Source organism: Stigmatopora argus, chromosome 5, assembly GCF_051989625.1.
Source record: "Stigmatopora argus isolate UIUO_Sarg chromosome 5, RoL_Sarg_1.0, whole genome shotgun sequence".
Classification (NCBI taxonomy): Eukaryota; Metazoa; Chordata; class Actinopteri; order Syngnathiformes; family Syngnathidae; genus Stigmatopora; species Stigmatopora argus.
The window spans coordinates 16,416,367-16,440,318 of record NC_135391.1 but is presented as its reverse complement, the minus strand read 5'-3'; the positions used below and the strand labels follow the sequence as shown (position 1 = coordinate 16,440,318).

The window sequence follows — 23,952 nt, the reverse complement described above, 5'->3', positions numbered from 1 at the left end:
TTAATGGCAGTAGACATCCCACTCATTTGAACTGGGAGAGCCTGGCAGCGATTGTTCAATCTCTTCCAACCTCTCGCCGTTAAAAAGGATTAGTAGATATCTATCACTGTAAATACAGGCCTGCGTACAATAAATTCTACTTTTGCATATTGATGTTCTTTGAACAACTGAAAGATAAACTGTATGCAGAGCTGCCAACTACTCCTAAATTTCAGGAGTTTACCCAGAAATCCAAGGCAAACTCCGGGACTCTGGACAACCACCCTAAACTCCGGAAATCCCAAAAAATTGTTCCTTACATTTTTTTGGAAGCAACCATTTCGGAAAAGTACCAAATTTTCAATTTAAATGCCTCGAAATACACACCATTGCTACGGCTTCCGCCATCTTGATTCAACTGCACTGTCAACTGGAAGAATTCGGAATCACGAGTGCATTGTGAATCATCCGAGTTACAAGTTCTGACGAATGATTTGTCTTGTGCGACTTCAGCGCATATCGATTTTGCGTGAATCGCATTCTCTCCGGATAAACTCCGGAAATGGGACAAGGTTACTCCTGAAATGGGGTCGACGGAGGTTGGCAGCTCTGTGTATGTGTAAGAAGCAAGACTCAAAACATGCTGGTTGCTTTGCAAGTTTTTATTTTAGCAAATGGCCTCAGTAATATGTGGAAGAACAATAAACACACAGTAAACACAATAAACCACAGGCTAGCAACTCCTCGTGTTGGTCTCGAGTCTGATCACGTGCAACACATTTCAAATTGTTGTGTTAGTTATTTTAGCATCAAAGAGCAAGAGGATAAATTGGCTTAAGTGAGACTTTTTGCACCGGTGAATCGTAATATAACATAAACAAATTTAAATGAACTTGGATTACGATGCAGACGCACTCAAAAATAAGTTTAGTCTAACCTTACACTAAACTTAATTCAAATTTAGTTTTACATTTTTATACCATTCTTCTCCCAGCTGGGTTGGCAGTTTGCCCCGCCTCCACCCTGACTTTCACTATCGATGGGCTGTTTGCTTTTGTATTCCCTTCAAAATATCCCAAAAATGATGCACACAAATGTCCTCACAATAGGATAACGCACGACCACTTGCCAACGAGAAGTAATATATACTCCTCGTACTATCGATTGCTACGCCATTCGCGCTGAGTGACGGGAAAAAAAACACTGAAAAAATGCAACGCTCCGCCCAGTGCTCGTAGATATCTATTATACACAAAAGAGATGCGGCAGAAAAGACAGTGCGCAAAAATCATAAACAGCCTCTCATGTCTTGGCCACCTGGCTTTCTCGTATCTCGAGATAATTATTTGCTCGAAATTTTACTCGTATCTTGAATTGCTCGTATGTCGGGGTGCCGGTATGTCGAGGTACCACTGTACACTTCTGTTTCCCAGTCAGTCATAGAGCACACAGACACAAACAACCATTTGCACTCACAATCGTACCACCACTAAGCTGGACTTGATCCCATGCTTCCCGCAGGTGATTGAACCACTACACCATCAGGTGGCTATTATCAAGTAAATAATGTAAAAAAAGGCGAGTGAAATAGATGCTTTCTAACTGCCTTAAGGCAAATTTTGGATTTTATTGATTCTGGTTAGCGGTTGCTCCAGAACCGGTGCCAAATTTGAAACCGGTTTTGGTACCAAACACAAATGTCAGAGGTATAAATCTGCATCATGCTCAGAACTGGCTGTCCAATCACTTAACTCTTGTATCGTCGGAACATATCTCATTTTGCTGTAGTAAGGCCTTTTTAATCACATCACTTTGTATGCCAACATCATCCAGATAGCTTTCCGAAAGTGATTTAACAATGAAGTATACTTCTCACTCCATATTGGAGTTTGTGCCACCTTTAAATCTCTCTTTAGCTGCATACACTCAACTGAAGAGGACTTGACTCACATTGATCTCGCAGCATCATTACTGCGCATGGCAGTTAAGTTAAATAATACATCATGCGCTCACTGGCTCGTGTCTGCGTTTTTTATGACAGTACATTAATATTGAAGAATTTGGCGACGTGTAGAAGTGTTTGCGGTCAATAGTCATACATTTGAGACATATGGAAGGGAGGTTTGCACATTTTGTATTCTAGTAATTGAATGGAAGACAAGACATGAGCTGATAATTTGAAGAGGTGAGGTTTAATTAATAGTGATTTAACTCGAACACTAAAAAGGTGTAATATGCTTGAAATGTGGCGCATTTCTTCCTAATGGGAAATCTTAACACCCCATTTAACTATAACCTTCAAATCTCTGAAATAAATCAATTTAATGATGTATTAGACTAAAAACTGGTGAGGTCAAATGGAATATGCTTATCTGAACAGAAACATACCAAATAAAGAAGGTTATGTATGTATGATAAAAAAAGTTGTACCTGATTGAAGAGTATAGACTATGCAGTTATATCATGTATCATGCACTCGATAAACAAACCTGTTCAAACTTATCACAATGAGTACAAATAGATTTGATGTGTATCGCCGTCAATGGCTGCAAGGTGCTATTTCATAAATTAAATATGCACTTTTTTTCGCTGAGTGGTGGGAGGAGGGATTAAGGGACTAAATTTGTAGTGGCAGTTCATTTTTTAAGTGCATTCCACTTGAACATTGGCGCACATTTCATGCTACTGTGTGTGTTCAAAAAGTGGCAAAGGAAAAAAAACAGCAATTATATCTGTAACATCTAAATGAAGTTAATCGTTTCACTTTTCACTTGACTCTCTCTTCACTTAAATGGTGCACAGTAAATTGACTTTTTTTTTTTTGTACTTCACTTAAATAAATGAATGGTAGGCTGGTTGAACACTCAAAATTTCCCCTATATATTAGATTAGATAACTTCAGTCATCCCGTATTCGGGAAATTTCACTGTCACAGTAGCAAGAGGGTGAGAATACAGACACAGGAAAAGAAATTTTAGACCAAAAAAATAGGTAATAAATAATTTCATAAATAAATATATAAATAAATCCATAAGCGTGTTGCTGAAATATTTATATATATATATGTATATATCTGACTTTGAATAAATCCATCTCCATCTTTCGTCTTCCTTGGGAAGTCAGAGAAGGCATCTTGTTCTTTCCCTCAGCTGGCCTAAAAATATATTACATCCTCTGCAGCTATTTACCTTGAGAGGTCATCTTTATTCCATTGTCTCCCTGATTTACCTCCAGTGATCCCATCATTATCCTGTCTGGGTTCCAATAACCTGCTGAGGACAAATGTAAAATGCATTTTGGTGGTTATCTGCACGAGCACTTAACCGTGACATTCTTCTTGTCCTTTGTCACTGTTGTCCTTAGAAAACAAACAGGCAGCCCGACTTTCTGTATTGAGAATATACTGTATGTGCCAAGGGTATCGCTGGATCTCTCTTGTCAAACTGCTGTCAAAGAAAGACAATCTAGCGTTAGAAAGACTAAAACCTGGGATAGACATGACAGCTGAGATAACAAAGAAGCAGATGGAGATAGAATAATGAATGAAAAGATAATGTCCTTAGTCATGGAGCAATCGTTTCAGAACCTAAGCAGAACAACTTGAAATTGAAAATTTGCTTGGGCCACAATAAAATGGCAAAATAGAAGTCATTGGATGTGATTGTGAAAGTATTCAGTTTTTATTTTGGTAGTTAACATTGACCCCTGATGCTGATAGACATCCTAGCTATTTGAACTGGAAGAAGATGGTTGCCAAAAATTGCACTGATATTTGATATGATAGTTCATTGCCAACTCCCAAAGTTCAACTAGATTGGATGCCCGTCACGAATAAGCAACCTTTTGGAAAGCTGATTTTATTTGGGCACACTATATTAAAGCATCATGCCTGTGAGGCCACATTTGAAATATGATCAGTTGCACAGTTTTGATATGTTTTAAATTACATTGACCAGCACTACGGTTTCAAAAAGTATTCCCTAAGAAACTGACATCTGATTGGACATTGAGAAAAACAAGTTCAAATTGAACTGCGACCACCGGGCTCCCTAAATGTCTCTGGAACCCAAAAATATGATAAGCATATCTAAGCACAAACAATAAATTAATAGTCATCTCTGACACAAACATAAATATAAAAATGGTTGCAAAATCCAATATATATATATACCCTTAGAATATATTTCATCTCATTTTCTGAACCACTTTATCCCCATTAGGGTTGCGGGGGGTGCTGGAGCCAATTCCAGCTGTCTCCAGGCCAAACGCGGGGGACATCCTGAATCGGTGGCCAGCCAATCGCAGGGCACAAGGAGAGGGACAACCATGCACACTAACACCCATACCTAGGGGCAATTTAGTCCAATCAGCCTACCATGCATGTTTTTGGAATTTGAGAGGAAACCGGAGTACTCGGAGGAAATATGAGATGAGATGAGATGAGGTGAGACTTTCCAACCTGTATGAAAAAAAATTGCTTCTCTTGAATATACACTCTGCTGGTTTCATGCAAGCAATCAATTACTCCCTGTGCCTCAAGATTTAGTGAATGTTATGTGATCGATGTCCACATTGATCTGGGCTGCCCAGTGGCCTTCACCTGCAACAGTTTTTAAATGAAGCACTACCATTAAGCTAGTTCTGTGTGGGAGAGTTTAGAAATTGAATGGCTCAGTCAGATGAGAGGAAGATGCAGACACGGTTTGTGATAAAAGGATTGATGCTAATGTGATATTTGCAACTCAATGTGGGTCTCCCTTCCCTTGTGGTGAGTGGATATTGAATATTTGCAAATGAGGCTCCTGCAGCCTCTGTCAAGGAATAATGAAATAAAACCATTACGATCAAATATAGATGCTGTTTGTTGAATATACCACTCATTCCATGTCAGTGTATGGAAATCCCCAAATAAATGAATGTTTGTTGTGTTCTGACACTGGCATCTCAATGGAGTTTTATACTCTATGCTTTTGTGTCAAAATGATAGTTTTCAACATCATTGTGAATAAAATGTTAAAACTATGATGTATGACACAGCATAGTACCACTATGTTTCTGAGTCAATAATAAGCTGCGGTCTGCATCTTTCTACCTGGTGATTTATGCTTTTGTCTTTGTGGGGTGGAGAGTATTTACTCATTCTTAAACACAACCTGTTCACCTAACCGGAAAATGGGTATTTCCACAATAAAAAATTGCCTTCATTTGTATTTTTGGGATAAAATACCCGGTAAATCACGTGAGGATTTGTCTCACGAGTACTTCTGAAAACTGATTTCAAGTGGACACACTATGTTAAAACATATTACATGAGCCGTGCATAGTGCAGTTGTAAGCGGGTCGGTCATCCAGTGGCCAAAGTTTGTCTTGAGAGACACTGAACCCAAAAATTGATAGTTGTAGACCTGGGAGCCGAGCACACTTCACTGCTATATGAATGGGTTAATGCGAGCCACTGTCAAACGCTTTCAGAAATGTAATGGTAAAGATAAATTGCTATCTAAGTACATTCCATTTGGTGTTATATTACAGTGATTTTGGTCATTGATTCTCATTTGCCTGCCAATTTGCTATTCAAAGTTAGTTGCCCTTTACTTGTCTACAAAGAGGTTGAGCATATGCGTATGCTGCTGTCTGTACCAGCAACACCAGTACCAGAACTGTTTTTGTTTGCATGTACTGTATTGCTGTGGCTGTTGAGTTTATTATAGCTAAATCAGGCATCAGCAATTCATTCAAGTCAGCATTGGCTTGAAATCAAATATAGCAGACTGCGGTAATGAATGAATTGGCTCCGGATGTGTACTATTTCATTTCATTGGTATGTAATGGTTGCCATTCTGTCACGTTACAAAGGGGATGGTTTTCGTATCCCATGAGAGACAGAAGTGCTGCTCTACTTTTTCCTGGAGCATCTTTTCACAGCAGGTGGCTGCTATTTTCAATTCATCATTATACATTTGACAAATACTCTATAAAAAGATTGACTACTTCAGAACATTTTCATCTGTTTATCATTCGACTCATTTGGTGTAACTTTTTGGTTCTTGTGGTTCCTGTAGTCTGAAAATCTCACTAACTTTTTTTTCCTCTTTATTTTTTAGATTAGATTAGATTAGAACTTTATTTCATCCCGTATTCGGGACATTTCCTTGGTTGCAGTAGCCAGACAGACACAGAAGAAATTGTAGACCTAGGTAAAAAAAACTGGAGCCACACACTTATTGTGCCCCTCAAGGGTAAACACAGTAGCAGACACATGCAGGCGGTTTTATTTGTGACTTGACACATTCTATACTAAGAGGCAGCATGTTATTCCCCTCTGTCATGTGACACCCGCAACTACAAACGAAAGAATTGGCCTTCCACACAAGCGTGTGGGTTTGTCTCGTGCATGACTTCTGGTGACATCTATGTGAGCTGTGACCTTAGGTAAAGATTCCAACTTCTATTAGTTTGCATGGAATCGCTTTCTAAACCTCTCTTGTTAGTGTACTTTATTTGCCTGATAAACCCTTTTAAATATACTGGTGAGCTCAATTACATCAATGGTGAGTTCATTGTGCATTTCACTTTTGACTTTTAAAAACATTGAAAATCTATTCTATGAAAGATATTACTCAGAGAAAAATGCTGTTTTAATTTAATATGAAGATTTATTCCTACTTTTTATCTTAATGTTCAGTTATTGTTCCTCTACACAATGTAATTATTTTTGAAAAAGTTGATGATGTCTTTGAGATGGAGTTTTTTCCCCCCTCACTTGTTTTAAGAACCAATTAGCTGTACTGTGGTATTACTGTATATAGAAGCTTCTGGCAGTATGAGTGTTGGCGTGGCACATCTTAAATCGAAAGATAATTGATGACTCATGGGGTTTATTATTGTACTTGTACAACTGCTCATTTTTGGACTTCCTTCCAGGTCTGGATGGTGGGATGATTTGATGACACATTGTGTGCGTGGAGAGGGAGATTTCCTCTGAGAAGTCAGCTTTATCATCTGCCTAACAATAGTAGACTGTACTTGCACTGCATGTGGAGGTATCACACACTGTTATTCACTCATTCAAGCCTCCAGAAAATTTAGTCACCGGTTACCCTTGTGTGCATGTTTTTATCCTCAGGAATTGTAACCTTTCATGCACGTATTATGATTACTCTTTTATTTTTTAACTGTTACATGGGACTCATTTAACTCATTAGCTGCAATTGGCAGTGCTAGACATCCAATCCTTTTGGACCGGGAAGGGTAAATTTATGTTTGTTTAGGCAAAACAGATTGGACGTCTCGCACTGTCAACGGCGCTCAACCATGAGCATTCACAGGCCGCCTTCCCGTCTTTCTCGATCATTGACATAAAATGAGATAAATATTCATTCAATTATTATTTGAGCTTCTTATCCTCACAAGAGTCGTAGGGGTGCTGGCGCCTATCCCTGCCAACTTTGGTCACTAGGCGAGGGACACCCTGAATTCTTTATTAGCCAATCACAGGGCACAATGAGAGGAACAACCATCCATGCTCACTCCTAGATCTAAGGACAATTTAGAGTGTTTAACCAACCTACCATGCATGTTTTTGGGTATGTGGGAGGCAATCGGAGTACAGGGAATAAACCCACACAGGCACGGGAGGAACATGCAAAATCCTCACGGGAAGTTCTGAACCAACCAGGGATTTAACCCTTGATGTCAGAACTGTGAGGTGGATGTATAACTACTGCCCCCCATTACATGTATGTATACTACAAAAAGGATAAATAATTAAAAATAAACTAATAATAATAATATATAAACAACATAGAAATAATATTTTTTAATCACCAAAAATAGTCACAATGACAGGTTAAATTTCTTGAGTAAAAATAAACAAAACATAACAACAAATAGTGGCTTGCTCTATGAAGGGTTAAAAGTCTCTGTGTGTGAACTTTTGTAGTGACCATTGTCCCGCAAAGGGTTAATGTTTACTTACCTCTAGTTTACTGTCTTCCTCTAATGCCTTCTAATTAGCTGGATTAGAGTTAGCTCAAGCTTAACACTGTTCTCACAATTTTCCTCGGGCTGCTCAAGTGAGAGTCAAACGAAGATTGTAGGGATTGGCCAGAAAGTGAGTATTGAGCAGACATAAATCCATGTGTAGATTTGAAGGGCGCACTCATGGCCATGCTGTGACTGGCCTTGCTGTCACTTCATGTCAGTCTCTACATTAGCAGCCTCAACTCCAAAGCAGTTGTTTATTTCTTTTGCCTTTCTATGCGCTTTTTATAACCGCCATCACTCATTCCTCTGTGTTGCGGTATCTTGGCCTACCTAACTTTAAATGAATCATCTCAACTGTGAGAGAAATATGCTTAATAGTAGTGGCTATTCCAAATTGTTCATTACCACTTATGTAATGTACATATATATATATATATATATATATATATATATATATATATATATATATATATATACATGCCACCTTGTCTATATTGTAACTTTTCATTCATCTTCCGTACCACGCATCCTCATAAAGGTTGCGGGGGATGCCAGAACTTATCCCAGCTGACTTCGGGCAGAAGGTAGACTACACCCTAGATTGGTCGCCAGTCAGCCATACTAGGGCACACAGAGAGACAAACGACCCTTCGCCCTCACAATCCTACTGCCACCAGAGGGAATTACAGCGGCTTCATTACATCGCAGATTTTATATTAAGTATAAAAAGAAGTTCCTAAAAATGTCAAAATTCACACTGAAATCGCAACCGAAAGACAGGAAATGAAAAATAATGGAAGTCAGGGCTCCGCTTTTTCTTTGCATTCTACGCTAAAGAAGAAGAATTTCACCGCAGAAGAAGAAGAATTACACCGCCCATGGCAGGAAACAAAACAGACAAAGCGATTGTGATTTTCCTCATTCATTTTACATCACATAATTAAAACGTTATTAGCTGAGAAACGTATTTAGCTGCCCGAAAAGAGTACTTGGCTGGCCCCGGCATTCGGGTGGTCGTTAATGTCGAGTACTGACATATAAACAAGCTTTTGTTTCATTGCCAGGGTGATACCATATTATTTTATATAAAACTCCATAGATAATTCTAATATTTCTGAATTGGCAGGTATAAGCAATTCATACTGTATGAGAAATGTTTATTTCGATTTATTAATTTGCCGGGATACTGGTGCAGAACTGCGTGAAAGGTCTCCCAATAGGGAAAACAGACACATTTCTGGTGCAGACAATCAGCTGGAAAATGTGAGCATAAATTGCATCAAGTGTGAGTGCAAAGAACAATAATCAGACAAAGTGGTTAATTCTTTTAATGTGTGATACCTTTGCCAACCTTGGGTAGCACCATGGCTGCTTTACATTTGAGTAATTGAAAGTCTGGAATACATTCTGAAATGTATTTCATTATCTGTTATGAAGGGGGCAGCCTGGTCGGTGGCAGCACATCCGCATCACAATTCCAAGATCAAGGATTCAATCCTTGGTGGGTTCCGACCTTCCTGTTTGCAGTATGCATGTTCTCCACAAGCCTGTATGGGTTTTTTTCGGGGTACTTCGGTTTCCCCCTACATCCCAAATTGATGACTGGTTGGCTAAATTACCCCTAGGTATGAACGTGAGCATGAATGTTTTTTGAAAGATGTCTGCCCAGGGGGCCATAATTAGCCGGTACCCCGTGGCCCTTGCGAGGATAAGTGGTACAGAAAAGAAATGCAAATGAATGAATATCTGGTATGGATTTAATATATCTTGGCTTTCATTTCCAAGTTCACCCTGTCTACATAAGTCCATCACATCTGTCCATCTGTCTTTTTATACTCCAAGGGCGCCCTGCTTCTTCTTCTTGCACTGATAAATCTTGCAACTTCCTCCAATCCGCTCCAGTGATAACAGTGCGCTAGAAATATTATGGCGAAGGAGAGGCTTGCACAATTTAGGATGCTCTATCATACTGGGAATGCCTATGTTCATCCTTTTTTGATTGGAAGGGGTGTATGAATGAATGTTCAAATGAATTAGATCCATTAATGGATTGGACATCCATGGTGCCGAAGGTCCTACCAATTTCAATAAATCAAATGGATCAATGACACGAGTTAAATTGATAGTAAAAATGCTCTATTTACTTTTTTATTTCAAATATGAAAAGGGAAAAACAATAAATATATTCTTTTATTTATTCATTTTATTGTAAATTTAGAAAGGCAGCTTGAATATGATTCGCTGTGGCATTGTTTCAATAAGCTTTTGCTTTGTCACAAGATTTATATCCATCCAGCGCTGCATAATGTTTTCACCAAGATCTTGCATTGATGATGATAGAGTTGAATCGTTGAACAAAGCTTTCTCCAGCACATCCCAAGGATTCTCAATGTGTCAAGAGCGGGACAGGAGAAACAGAGGCGATCGATAACATTGGTAGAATTAGCTTGGCACAGGACCAGCTGTTGCACGGGCTGTAATGGGATCTGTAGAGGCTATAGAGAGCGAGCAACAGCCGAAACAAAGGCTCGGGGCGGAGCTCACAGTTACCGGCACAATGTTCATGAGCAGGAGAGCCATAGTTTTCAGGTTCAGCCACACGTGGACATCCGTTTCGGAATTCCAATGAATAGAAAGAAACAGCTGAAATGACACACACAGTAACATGTTGCATGTGATAGTGGTTAGGAATAATGACTAGATGAGCTTTCTAATAGGTAGACTACAGGCAGGGTGTGGTGTAATATACCCAATAGTGGAGTAGGGAGCTGGTTCATGACACAATGAAGTTGAGGTTTGGATTCTGTGGTGGCCAATATATGTGCTGAAATTACCGTATTTTCTGGCATATTGACCGCCTCCGCGTATAACCCGTACCGTAAGGGTGTTGCTTGCACGTGGACAAATTCAAAAAGGAAGTCACATCCTCGCAAAGGGTCACAGGAGGTGTTGCAGCCTATCTCAGCTGACTTTGGGCAAAAAGCAGACTGCACCGTAGACTGGTCGACAGTCAGTTGTAGAGCACACAGAGAGACACTCACAATCATACCTCCACTGTGCGGGAATCCCTCTCACGCTTGCCCGCACCGAAGTCAGGAGTGTGAACCACTGATGGCTATTTGAACCAATTTGAGCCCCGTGAATCGTGGCACTGTCATTTTTTAGTAGTTCCATGCCATCATCAAAGAAAAAAAGTCAATTCGTAGAATAATCTGGTCATTCAAAATATTCTGATAGTCAGGTGAACTCATTCTTGAGCTAATGTTGCTGAAACTAGACATGACCAATTGCAGCATCACCAGATCATAACACTGCCTTTCACAGAAGGCACTAAGAATGATGTATACATCACTTATTCTGCCTCTCCTTAGCCTGATGTGCCCATCATTCTGGAACAGGGTGAATTTAGACTTATCAGATCAGATCTTCTTGCATTGCATTGCTTGAGTCTAATCTTTATGCTCTCCAGCCAACTGAAACCTCTTAACGCTATATATCCTCTACCATCATCAATGCAAGATCTTGGTGAAAAATGAATGCTACACTGGATGGAAATAAATTTTGACAATACAGAAGCGTAATAAAAGAATGCCAGAGTTAATGGGTGCCATAATAAAAGCTGAAGGTGGCCCAACCAAAAATCACAGTGTATGACCCTTTCTTTTGGGGTGGTGATGTTTTTTTTTTGGACTGGACAGGTTATATGTTAAGTTAGCATATTAGTTAATATATTGCTAACTAATGTATGTAGCATTGCTATATCAGTATGACTACTCTCACCAAGTGGAGATAATGTAAGGGGGAATACACTTAATTACCAAAGGATAAGAAGAGGGCAGATAGGAGTCTGATCAGCTAACATTAGTAATGTGTAATGTAGAACAGCATTTATGAATGTTTTTCTTTCCCCTGTCAACTTATTACCTGTCACATTTGTGAGTGAAAAGCAAGCATCTTTTTGGATTTGTGAATGATGGTTTTTGAGGAAGAGAGGGGGAGCGAGAGAGAGAGAAAGAGAGAGAGAGAGGCAGAGAGAGAGAGAGAAAGCAAGAGAGAGAGAAAGAGAGAGAAAAAGACCAAGCGCCTTTCGAGTATTCAAGATTGTCGCATCTGGTTGGCCTTTGCTGCGTGCGTGAGGGAGAGAATCAGTCTGTTCTGTTGTAAAGGCAGCAGCAGCAGTGATAGTACAGTGGAGTGTTCAGTGTGGATGTCTGGATGTTGACGTTACCCCTCTCAGCTGTGGGGCGAAGCCATATGGTAGGTTTCTTCGTCGGCCGGCATCAATTTTGGATGCCATACTTTCATATAGATTCGTTGCCAGAATGCACACGTTTTGCTCAGGAGCATTTTATTCTGTGTTTACCAGGGTTTCACTCTAATGATCAATGTTTCCACCGCTTCAGCACGTTCACACATTTGCATGCAGAAATAATTTTCATACATGGTACTTTCCATAAACCTGAATACCTGCTTTGGTCATGTGGTCAGATGTTGTCTGTCTGTGCGGTTCGTTTAGCTGTTTGTGTATAAAATGACAGTGTGGGGTGTTGAAGTCGAGTGGGCGTGTGGTATCTGTTTTCTAATTGAATGCAACCTGAGCAGGGTGCTTGTGTGGCAGGGACCTTCCAGCCAATTAAACCAGTGTGATGTGACATGACCACATGGACGTAGTATTTCATGATCATTGTTTATGCCTCTGCCTTGACCAGACGCTTTGGGGTGGTATAGTTAATTTATGAGAAAACACCCGGACAGCCGGATGTGGAACGTGATTGGAATGAGAGCGCAGTAGCCTAAGATGGCAGTTGGCCCAAAGAAGTAAGTGTAAGTAAAGACAGTGGAGGTGAGATGAGAGATGATGGCTGGAAAGGTTGGCGAGGACTTGACAATCGCATGTGTAGATAGATGGGGATAAGAAAAGATTAAAGTAGGCATGTTGTTATGCTGGAGTAATTCTTGGTCACCCCGATGTTGTTGTGGTTCATTCACCTAAATTCAGTGCAGGGAGCAGGGGATCAAATTCAACTCATTGGCAGTGTGATTGTAAGTGTGATAGGTTCGCTGTCTCTGTGTACACCCTCCAACTGACTGTTGACCAGTTTAGTGTTTAAGCCTTTCGGAACAGGTCAGATAAGACCTCCAGACTGGTGAGCGGTATTTCTCATACAATTTCCAATTTGTCATTGTGTTCCTTGGTTGCATCATTAATATACATCCCAAATGTTATGCATTTGTGTAACAAAGTGCAGCATTCTAAAGACTGTTGACTGAACTAAACCATTATTTATAATAGATTTTCTTCTTGACAAGTCCAAATAACCACCTGTTAATGTAGTATTGAGTCTCTTTGCATTAATTTGTTGCCAGAGAACTGTGTTTAAGCTCATAAATTCAACTTCAGTGAGAGGAAATGACCAGCAAGGGCAGTCAACTGCCATTTTGAGTGCACTTTCGATTTTCAATTAAATTTTTAGAAAGCCATTACCCATTTACCCTTTTGTTTCATCGAGTGGCTGGCGATTTATACCGCGTTTTGCCATGTATAAAACAACATTTCAAGTACTCAAATGTTCCCAACCAACCAATATGATCAGGGAGTTAATATAACCACAAACGTGTGTTGTATATTGTTCTTTAGACATTCATTCATTCATATCCTGAACCGCTTTATTCTCACTAGGGTTGCGAGGGGTGCTTTAGCCTAGCCCATCTGATTTCAGGCCAGAGGCAGGGGACACCCTGAATTAGTGGCCAGCCGATCACAGGGCACAAGGAGATGGACAACCATTCACACTCAAACTCATAGCTAGGGGCAATTTAGAGCAGTGGTCCCCAACCACCAACCGTGAGCCACCTGGTGGCTGTCAGCGTAATGAAGATTAAGGTGTTCAACATCGCCCTCTTACTTGAAATGAGAAAAGTTGTCATAATAATAATAAATATTTGCTATTATGCTTGCCGTCGTGGACGTCGTTCGTGAACCGACCCCACCCCCACACAACTTTGTCTAAAGTTGTCGCCCTTCCCATTAACAGGTCCGCGAGAAAATAGAAAGAGTTCTACCGGTCCGTGGTCAAAAAGAGGTTGGGGACTGCTGATTTAGAGTGTCTAATCAGCCTACCATGCATGTTTTTTCAATGTGGGAGGAAACTGGATTACCCAAAGAAAACCCACGCAGGCTGACATGCTAACCACTCAAGCCGCCGGGCCGTCTTTTAGACATTGTGTAGCAGAATATGAATGAACCCTTAAGAAGGCAAGAGACTATCTTTAATAATTTAGAAACACCTAACCTGTTAAACACAATTTGGGTCATATAGCCCACAATAGTAACATTTGGTATACAATTGTGGCCTTTATGACCCAAAATGTGAGAATCATATCATAATTAGATAATATTAAATAACAAAATATAATTAAAACCAGAAACTAAACTGCCAATGATAACGTCCTATTTAAACTGGGTGGATTGAAGGCTCATGCTTGGTGTCATTGACAGCACAAAACTGTCAATCAATTTTGACTGGGAGAGAGCAAATGAACTTGATAGAAAAAAATTGAACATCTTCAACGGTAGCCACGAAGGTAGAGTATATATATATATATATATATATATATATATATATATATATATATATATATATATATACAGTGGTACCTCGTCATACGACCGTTCGTCATACGGAATGCTCGTCTTACGGGGGAAATTTCGATCGAATAATTCGCCCGTGATGCGGTCAAAGTTTCGTCATGCGACCAAGCCAGGTTGCCATGGCATTTTTTTTGGCATATCTTTCGTGTATAACAATATTTACGAGCACCGGATGAGCTATTCAGACCAGGAAACGCACAACGCGCATGCGCGGTGAAAAGAGGGCTTTCTGGGTAATGAAGTATACTCGTGCTCGCAAAAGTATCCCCGGCAGCAACTCTATCATAGGCGCCGTTCGATGGGACGCGAACACAGATGCTACAAGCTAAAAGGAGCCGCTAGCCAGCGCCCCTGTAGCTCCCATGAGAAATCCGACTCGGATCGCTGCCGCCTGTGCGACGAGGAAACAGAGTCGTCTGAACACTTATGGCTCCGCTGTCCGGCCTTAATGACCGAACGCTACCATCGCGGCTTGGGCAACTCCCTGGATGAACTTATCCGTGTTCCAGTGGCAGCCCTAGCGCTGCTGAGGGTAATCCTCAGGCGCCTGAGGTGAAAAAGAAGAAGAAGAAGAAGAAGAAGATGAGCAGCGGGGCGATCGCTGATAAGACTGCTTGCTGCTCGTTGGCAAGTGGTCGTGCGTTCTCCGATTGTGAGGACATTTGTGTGCATCATTTTCGGAATATTTTGAAGGGAATAGTACGACAGCAAACAGCCCATCGATAGCGAACGTGAGGGTGGAGTGTTTGTTCTGTTTACGAGTGCGTTGTGTGGAGGGAAAAAAAAAACGAAGCCCCTCTCCCCTCGGCGAAATCCGGCCAATTTTAGTTAGATTAAACACTTTATTTCTATTAAACCACTCGTTATTTATTACTTTGTCAATATATGGCGAATTATAAGAAATAAAACATTTTTTTTCAATCCAATATCCTGTTTCTGGTGTTTTTTTCAGAGAGTTGGAACGAATTAAATTGTTTCCCATTCATTTCAATGGGAAACTTTACCTCGAGTTACGAGTAACTTGTCATACGAGCTCAGTCCCGGAACGGATTAAGCTCGTATCTCGAGGTACCACTGTATATATATATATATGTATGTATAAATGTAAAACCTCTATTTCAACGGCATGCGGTTCTATTTTTCAAACTTTCCCCCGTGGTGCCTTTCAATTAGAGGGTGCCGCTCTATTTTTCGACTAGCTGGTAAGAATTTTGAAAAGATGCCGTAAATTTTATGGATGAAAAGAGAAACCAGGTAACATATAGTACATCTTTATTTAACAAAAGGCACAAATTGAAGGTGATTACTGGTAAGTAATTACAAATTCACTGGTAAAAATCAAGTGACACGTTGCTGTTGTAGCTGTCCTCGTCATTCACATCACCTTCCGCATCAGCGTCGAGTTTCTGAGTGAGTTCACGTTCATCGTCGCCAGCATTGGCTCGCGCTTGCTGGAGAAGTTGCAAACTAGTTTGAATCGGTCCGTCTGTCTGACCTGAAACAATGGATCTGGCAATCCTTCGAGCCGTCGAGATCGTTGGTCAGTCCGCATCCCTTGAACGACTTGATGATTAGATTCTACGGCAGATGATCCATTTCAAATAAACTTCCATTGTTGGTGCTCGCATGTTTCTGAATTTGGTGTAGCTCTTCTCGCCGTGCAACATCCAGTTCTCGTACAAATGTCAGACTTTGGCCTTGAATGGGACGTTCCAGTAGACCTCGGGGGGCCTGTATAAATTTGGTGCAGCCTCCTGGAATCACGGCCCCATCAATATGGGGCTTCTTCAATTGCTTCTTCGTGGCATCGCTATTGTGACAACAGTATGAATCACTAGCAAGAAGGCGCTTGCCATTAGACCACCTTCTCAGGTTGTGAAAAAACTCAATTTCACCAGCATGCCGCTCTATTTTTTAAACTTTCCCCCATGGTGACATTCAATTAGAGGGTGCCGTTCCATTTTTCAATTATTTCACCAAAGTGCCGTTTTATTAGAGGTGCCGTTCAAATGGAGGTTTTATATATATGTATATAGTATATATATATGTATAATATATATATATATATATATATATATATATATATATATATATATATATATATATATATGTATATATATATATATACATACATACATATACATAATAGAAAGAAAGTTTAAATGAAGATTTTGTTTTGTGTCGCCCCAAAAAACTGCAACGTTTTTGTGTCAATATGTTTAGACGAGAGTTGTGTTTGTGTGCCTATGTGATCGCATACTGCCGTTGAGCGGCGTCTGGCTGCTTGACAGTTGGCTTGACAGTAGGGCGACCATTCCGCTGGCTCTCTGCAATACTTGATGTTCACAGTGTGCAGGTTGTCAATGCACTGCATTAAGAGGTGATGCAGAGACGTTGAGAAAACCTGTTAACACTCTTTTATTCATTGTGTGAAAGTTGTTTCTTGAGCGTTAAACATAATATGGCAAGTTTTATTAGCCTGTCATTCCCCTGTTACATTACCATTCTTCACCATTTAATGTTAACAACGTTATGCTCTCATGAAAGTTAACCATATATAGTAAAACTGATGCAACAGCAGGTAAACTTTTGAATTGAAATATAGTATTCATAGTGTGTGTGCTGAGGTATTGAGTAAAAGGAAAAAAAGAAATGTCCCATTGATGGCAACAGACAGCAAACAATTGCTGCCACCCCTCCTAGCTAAATTTGATTGGATGTCTATTCAATAGACATCCAATCAAATTTAGCTAGACTATTGGCGTCAATGGCACCCAAAGACTCAGGAGTTCAATCTTTTTCGACAAACCCGCTAACCAAAACAGCAGGATTCAATCACTCAACGTTGTATTGTGAAATTTCCTACTACATTTATGGAGAATAAAATCATCAGTTAACGTCACAATTTTGTACAATAATCCTCCCCCAAAATATTTTTTCTTTTGTCCCCTTCCTTTTTCTTTTCCTTTGACATATTGATATTTAACATGTTTATAACCAAAGGCAATACGTCCACTGGTGTGTGTGTGTTTTCTATCTATCTTTTTATATTGGGCCATGTCCAGGCTTACATCTGATATAAATAGGACAGAAATTGGACTACAACAAATAATATGGAGGTCAGAGTACTAGACTCAAGAAAAATTACACTTTGAGGCTGTAAGAATTGAAATAACAATGCATGGTTTACCTGCGTGATCACATGCAGACCTAAATATTGATCAGTTTGGTCACCTTTTATGACGAGCTGGCTTTAATTTATTCAACAAAGCCTACCCCAAATTCTTAAATGGGTTATTTTCATCACATTGTTTTATCCTCTGCAATCTATAGTTACCTTAGGTAGTAACTATAGATTGCCAGCTATACAAATTCATCTGGGATCGAGTCAAAACGTTTAAAAGGAAAGGTCTCTATCTAAGTACAGTGGGCACTTTGCAGGCAGTGTTGTATTCTTGGGATAAATGTCATGCAAATGCAAAGTATTTGAGCAAGTGAAGCCCATTTGCAAGCAAATGTGATGAACTCTCTGCTCTCTTCCTTTTCAGTACACAATGACATGCATGGCTCACTATTGGATTTGTGTGTCGCAATTTTCGATTCGTGATTCAAATTCAAAGCCCTAATGTTAAATGATGAGACCATAGCAACTAGAGGTTAATTAGTGCGACCAAAATACAAACTCTAGTTTACAGTTACCCTTTTTTTCCTCACAGTTTTGGGATGTCTGCTCATTTAGATATCCCATAAGGGACCAACACCGGTTTTGGAAATCTCTTATTTTTCTCCCAGTGCTTCTCAGGGGTATTTGAGAATTGTCCTAATCTCTTTTATTTCTATTCTTAGCTTCATCGCTATGCATGATAGCCCAATGCACTGGCTAATTAATAAGAAGGAAAAACATAAGGAAGAAGAGCTTGAGTCAGTGGCTTGTTAATGGCTCCAAGGGGAACCATGTTGAGAGCCAGTTGGGGTTCCACAAAGGAGTTGAAGGGATAACGTCCTTCAAAGATTTCAAAGCTTCCAAAGTGGATTACCTATGACGTAAATTAATGCACCTCAGTTTGACCATTCATTTTCTGGAGACAGTTTTACACACAATACCAGGTGGCCCTTGTTTTAGTAATAAATTATCTTTTATTAGATTTACTGTATGTTTTTCTCATCACTACAGGGCATCACAACAGTGGAGCCTTGTAATGCAGAGCCTCCACCTCCTAGTCCAGCTATGTATCAGCTGGATATTGTCCTGAAGAAAGGCAACAACTTGGCCATCAGAGATCGCACAGGTAGGGTTTTCTCATTGTTATCTCACTCATGCTGCCAATCAATGTGGTGGTGAGTGCTTTGTACAGAGTGAGAAGTGAAAAGAAATGTAGTGCAATTCCTATAGCCTGTTAAACTCTGTTTTCTATTTCAATATGTACAGTGGTGCCTCTACTTATAGGGACTTTCCACGACAACACACTCTTAACCGAACAAACAAATTTAAATTAACTTGGATTAATATATACAGACACACTCAAACATACGTTTAATGTAACTTTACACAAAACTGAATTCTAATTTTGTTTTAATTTTTTTTAACCTTCGTTAGTTGTTTGCCACGCCTCCACCCTCACTTTTGCTATCGATGGGCTGTTTGCTGTTGTACGTATTCCCTTCAAAATATTCCGAAAATGATGCACACAGATGTCCTCACAATAGGAAAACACACGACCACTTGCCAACGAGATGTAGTCTTGAATTAACAATCGCTCCGCCAACAGGAGCTAACAGGCTAGGGCGAAAACAGGAAATCCAATAGCCTACCCACGTATTGATTGTGGGTAATGAAGTTTTATTCTGAGAAAGGGTGCCATTGCCTATCGGCGTTGTGTGCACGAGTATACTTCATTACCCAGAAAGCCCTCTTTTTGCCCGCGCACGCACGTTGTGCGTTTCCTTGTCGAAACTCGTCTGAATAAATCGTTCAGTGCTCGTAGATATCAGTTATACACGAAAGAGATGCGGCAAAAAAGACAGTGCGCTAAAATGATAAACAGCCTCTCATGTCATGGCCACCTGGCTTGGTCGCATCTCGAAATTTTGATCGTATCGCGGGCGAATTATTCGATCGAAATTTTCGTCGTACCACGAGCATGTCGTACCACGAGCTGATTGTAGGTTGAGGTACCACTGTACCTATTTTGCATGAAATACATATGGAAATGTATTTATGTATGAAAAAAGTTAAGAAAATGAAAAAGAATTCAACCAATAAAATGAATAAGAAATGCAAACATATTTTCCAATGGAGTGGAATTGTGAGTGCATATAGGTGAGGGAGAAAGAGGCAAACACTTGGCAGCTGAGTAAACATACATACACATGCACATAAACACAACTTAACAACTTAAAATGTGCGGATTTCGCGCACTACGAAAAAGTCATGAAACAACCTTGTGACAGACAAGGGTTGAAGGCACACAAATCAGGAAGTCACCTGAGGGGCTCCCCCAAGGTCCTGGAAAAAGATGAAAAGGTGCACAGATAGGGGGCTTTTGGTTAGATGATTCTGTTCCAACGGTGGTCACTACCTCGACAGGGATGGCTCTTGCGTCCATCTGGAGTGCACCGTTTTTGGGTCAGGCTGGCCTTGTGCTTCCCTATCTTCCCCATCGCACACGTTGGCGGCTACGCCGATTGACCGGCGCTATGTTAGTGCATAAGTTTGCACTAATTTATATTATTTTTTTCTTTACTGAGCATTTCAGACTGAGCGGATATTTCATCCCACAGTAATGTTTATAAGAGGATATTTTACAAACAAAGGAAAGGACAGGCGTCTGGGTGCATAGCGCAATGTCAGTAATTGTATTGAATGACTGAATGATAGCCCTGTCCAATATTCCTATTGCACTGTGGGTAAAGGGATACCCTTTATGCTGCAGCCATCTGTCATGTCCAATACGGAGCACATGCACCCACTGTTTCAGCAGTGTCTGGTAGGGTTGGCACAAAACAATTTTCATAGTTCGTATTAGCGCCCTTCTCATTTTAGCTGGAAATGTGCATTGAAGCCAAAAAACTGTGGGAAAAATGTTGGACTGTTATTATTTAACTCTATCAATCTTTTCCTTAGCAAAGTATATTTGCAAATTAATCTGGTTACTTTCATCAAAGACAACAGAAATCAGAGAATATTTCATTTGTTTTTCAAATGTTTTCTTTCCTTTTTTTCCAAATTAATAAATAATTCACACGCACACTCATACCTAGGAGAAATTTAAAGTGATTCATTCATTCATTTTCTGAACTGCTTATCCTCACAAGGGTCGTGGGGGGTGAATGAATGAATACTATCAAGTTCAAATGGATTGGACGTCTATTGCCGTTGAAGGCACTGAAATATGATCATGATAATCCAAGTGATTTTTTATGCATACAACTATAGTATATTCATTAACCTCCAGGAACCTGGCGCTTATTTTAGTACATGATTAAAGTAGAAATGTAATTAGATGTTCATTTATCATCAATTAATAATTTAAAACCATTTGCCTGTCATGTGATGGGCTAGAGAGCTATTGATCAGGAGTATGTAATTGGAATTACAGATAAATGATGAAAGTAAAGAAATTAATAATTCATCATTGGAATCATGTATCAACATGTCTGTAATGAGCCTTGGCAAAGATTATATATTGTAAGTTTAGACATCATTTTAACAGTTTGCGTCTTCGTCTACCAAATCCATTTTTAGATGACACTTTTTAACTGTGGTATTGCTGCATTTTCTTTTTTTTAGTTTTCCTGTTCCTGAGTCATTGCACTGTCCACTGCTGGCTGCTGCTCTTGTGTTATTCCGGCAGCAATAAATAGTTTTGCTTTATGTGCATTTTAAACTGCTGTCAGGAATAAAGGAAACATTTTTCAAAGATACTAGCAGAGATTTTGGCCACGCTTCAGCCAAGCATGCCTGCGCTGAGTAGACTGCTATTTGATTTCAACACATTTATTTCCAGTCGATGAACATGTAGATGTCAAACACTCTTGTTCAGAGGTTTGGCAATACAAGACGCAAATGTTCCCATTATATTTAAAGGCAGACCATTTGCATAGAATGAGACACTTTCGCCTGCAACACTTCTAGTCATCGCTCAAACAGAAAACTGAATGCAAGAAAATTCCTCTCCTCTTAGACTTCCATTCTTGAACTTAAACCTTTACTCCCACGTCTATATTACACAGCACTTCCATTTTACAAAATTCTGAATACAAGCAATTAAATGTGCTCATCCATTAAAGCTAAAGTCTGTAACTTCAGATGGTTGAAGCCACTATAATAGCATTTATGTTGGGATAGACCACAGGTGTCAAAGTGGCAGCTCGGGGGCCAAATCTGGCCCGCCGCATCATTTTGTGTGGCCCGGGAAAGTAAATCATGAGTGCTGACTTTCTGTTTTAGGATCAAATTAAAATGAAGAGTATAGATGTATATTAAATTTCCTGATTTTCCCCCTTTTAAATCAATAATTGTAATTTTTTAATCCATTTTTTCTGTGTTTTTAGTTCAAAAATCATTTTATAAAATCAAAAAAATATATAAAAAGCTAAAATAAACATAGTTTTAGATCTATAAAAAACTGAATATTCAGGGCTTTTAATCCAGTTCTTTTAATTCATTTATAAAAAAAATCTAAATATTATATCTAAAATGGTCCGGCCCACAACGTTAATGTGGCCCGCGAACCAACCCGAGTCTGACACCCTTGGGATAGACAATGCAGCCATCTTCCTTGCTAAAGGACACGTTGATGCTACTAAAAACATGTTGAGCCGAACTCAGGCTCAACATCCGACAGTACACATTTTTGGTATTATAAAGACACTGTACAGTGCATGTGAATGATGACATCATGGCCTTGTGCAAGCTTAGTGTGTGTGGTCGCTATTGTGGACAGCTATTTATTTTTGTGGCCAAGTCTGGTCCTCGAGAACCCCTATCCAGTCTGTTTTCCATGTCTCCCTCCACCAACACACCTGAATCAAATAACCGGGATCAGTATCAAGCTTCTGGAGAGCTTGCTGATGAGTTGATCATTTGATTCAGGTGAGGTAGAGGAGGGGGATTTGGAAAACAGACTTGTATTGTTTTCATTGTGGATATTTGAACCCTGCATTAAAGGGTAAGTGACACTATTTGGTCATTAAAAAATAGTAAATATTAGAAATTATTATAAGATTAGTCAGGTAACAAAGTCTTTGACAAAAATGTTTCGACTTAATTGCGGACGGTCGTGACTCATCTGTCTTTAAGTCTCAGGTACCATACTTAGCTAGTGAATGAATAAAACGATTTTCAGATGGTGGTGTCCCTTGGGATTTTTTCAAGGCAAAAAGTGTGCCGCAGCTCCAAAAAGCTTGGGAAACACTGTTCTATAGGTCCAGCCAAAAGTAAAATAAATAGAATAAGAGGAGAGACCCTTAATTGACGTCTCTGTAAGGGTTAAAAAAATATAAATATATATTTTTATATATATTTGAAGGTTCTTTACTACTGTGGTGGTTAAGATAGTTAAACATTCATAAATTTTCCGTACCGCGTATCCACGTAAGGGTTACGGGAGTCTATCCCAGCTGACATTGGGCGAAAGGTAGACTACAGTCGTTAGTCAGGCGTAGGGTACACAAAGAGACAAACGACCATACACACTCAGAATCATACCATTTAGGCAAGCGAACCTCTACACCACCTGTGTCAAAGTGGCGGCCCGGGGGCCAAATCTGGCCCGCCGCATCATTTTGTGTGGCCCAGGAAAGTAAATCATGAGTGCCGACTTTCTGTTTTAGGATCAAATTAAAATGAAGAGTATAGATGTATATTAAATTTCCTGATTTTCCCCCTTTTAAATCAATAATTGTAATTTTTAATCCATTTTTTCTGTGTTTTTAGTTCAAAAATAATTTTGTAAAATCTAAATATATATATATAAAAAAGCTAAAATAAACATTGTTTTAGATCTATAAAAAACAGAATATTGAGGGCTTTTAATCCAGTTCTTTTAATCCATTTATAAAAAGTCTATCTAAGTTTATCTAAAATGGTCCGTCCCACATGAAAGCGAGTTGACGTTAATGCGGCCCGCGAACCAACCCGAGTCTGACACCCCTGCTCTACACCATGAAGAGCCACTAGCTAAAAAGGGGAACATATTGTTTTCATTGTGGATATTTGAACCAAATGACCATCAAGTGAATCGAGCACAGTAAAGGGATTTCTGTTTTTAGGGGTTCTGTTTAATTATGTCAACACTATTCTTTAAATGATGCAATTTAATTTGATAGCCTTT

At 39.6% G+C, this 23,952-nt stretch overlaps 1 protein-coding gene across 7 annotated transcripts in view; it reads left to right on the top strand.

Moving 5' to 3' along the window:
* Positions 1 to 23,952, top strand: part of mctp1a (multiple C2 domains, transmembrane 1a) — a 109,089-nt gene that overhangs the window by 3,604 nt on the left and 81,533 nt on the right. For 4 of the 7 annotated variants that reach the window (XM_077599823.1, XM_077599825.1, XM_077599824.1 and 1 more), the window contains exon 2: positions 18,792 to 18,906. In XM_077599823.1, the coding sequence (XP_077455949.1) occupies positions 18,792 to 18,906 (115 nt within the window). Of the gene's footprint in view, positions 1 to 12,115; positions 12,223 to 18,791; positions 18,907 to 23,952 lie in introns of those variants that run through there. The other 3 variants (XM_077599829.1, XM_077599827.1, XM_077599826.1) reach the window with 1 other exon arrangement.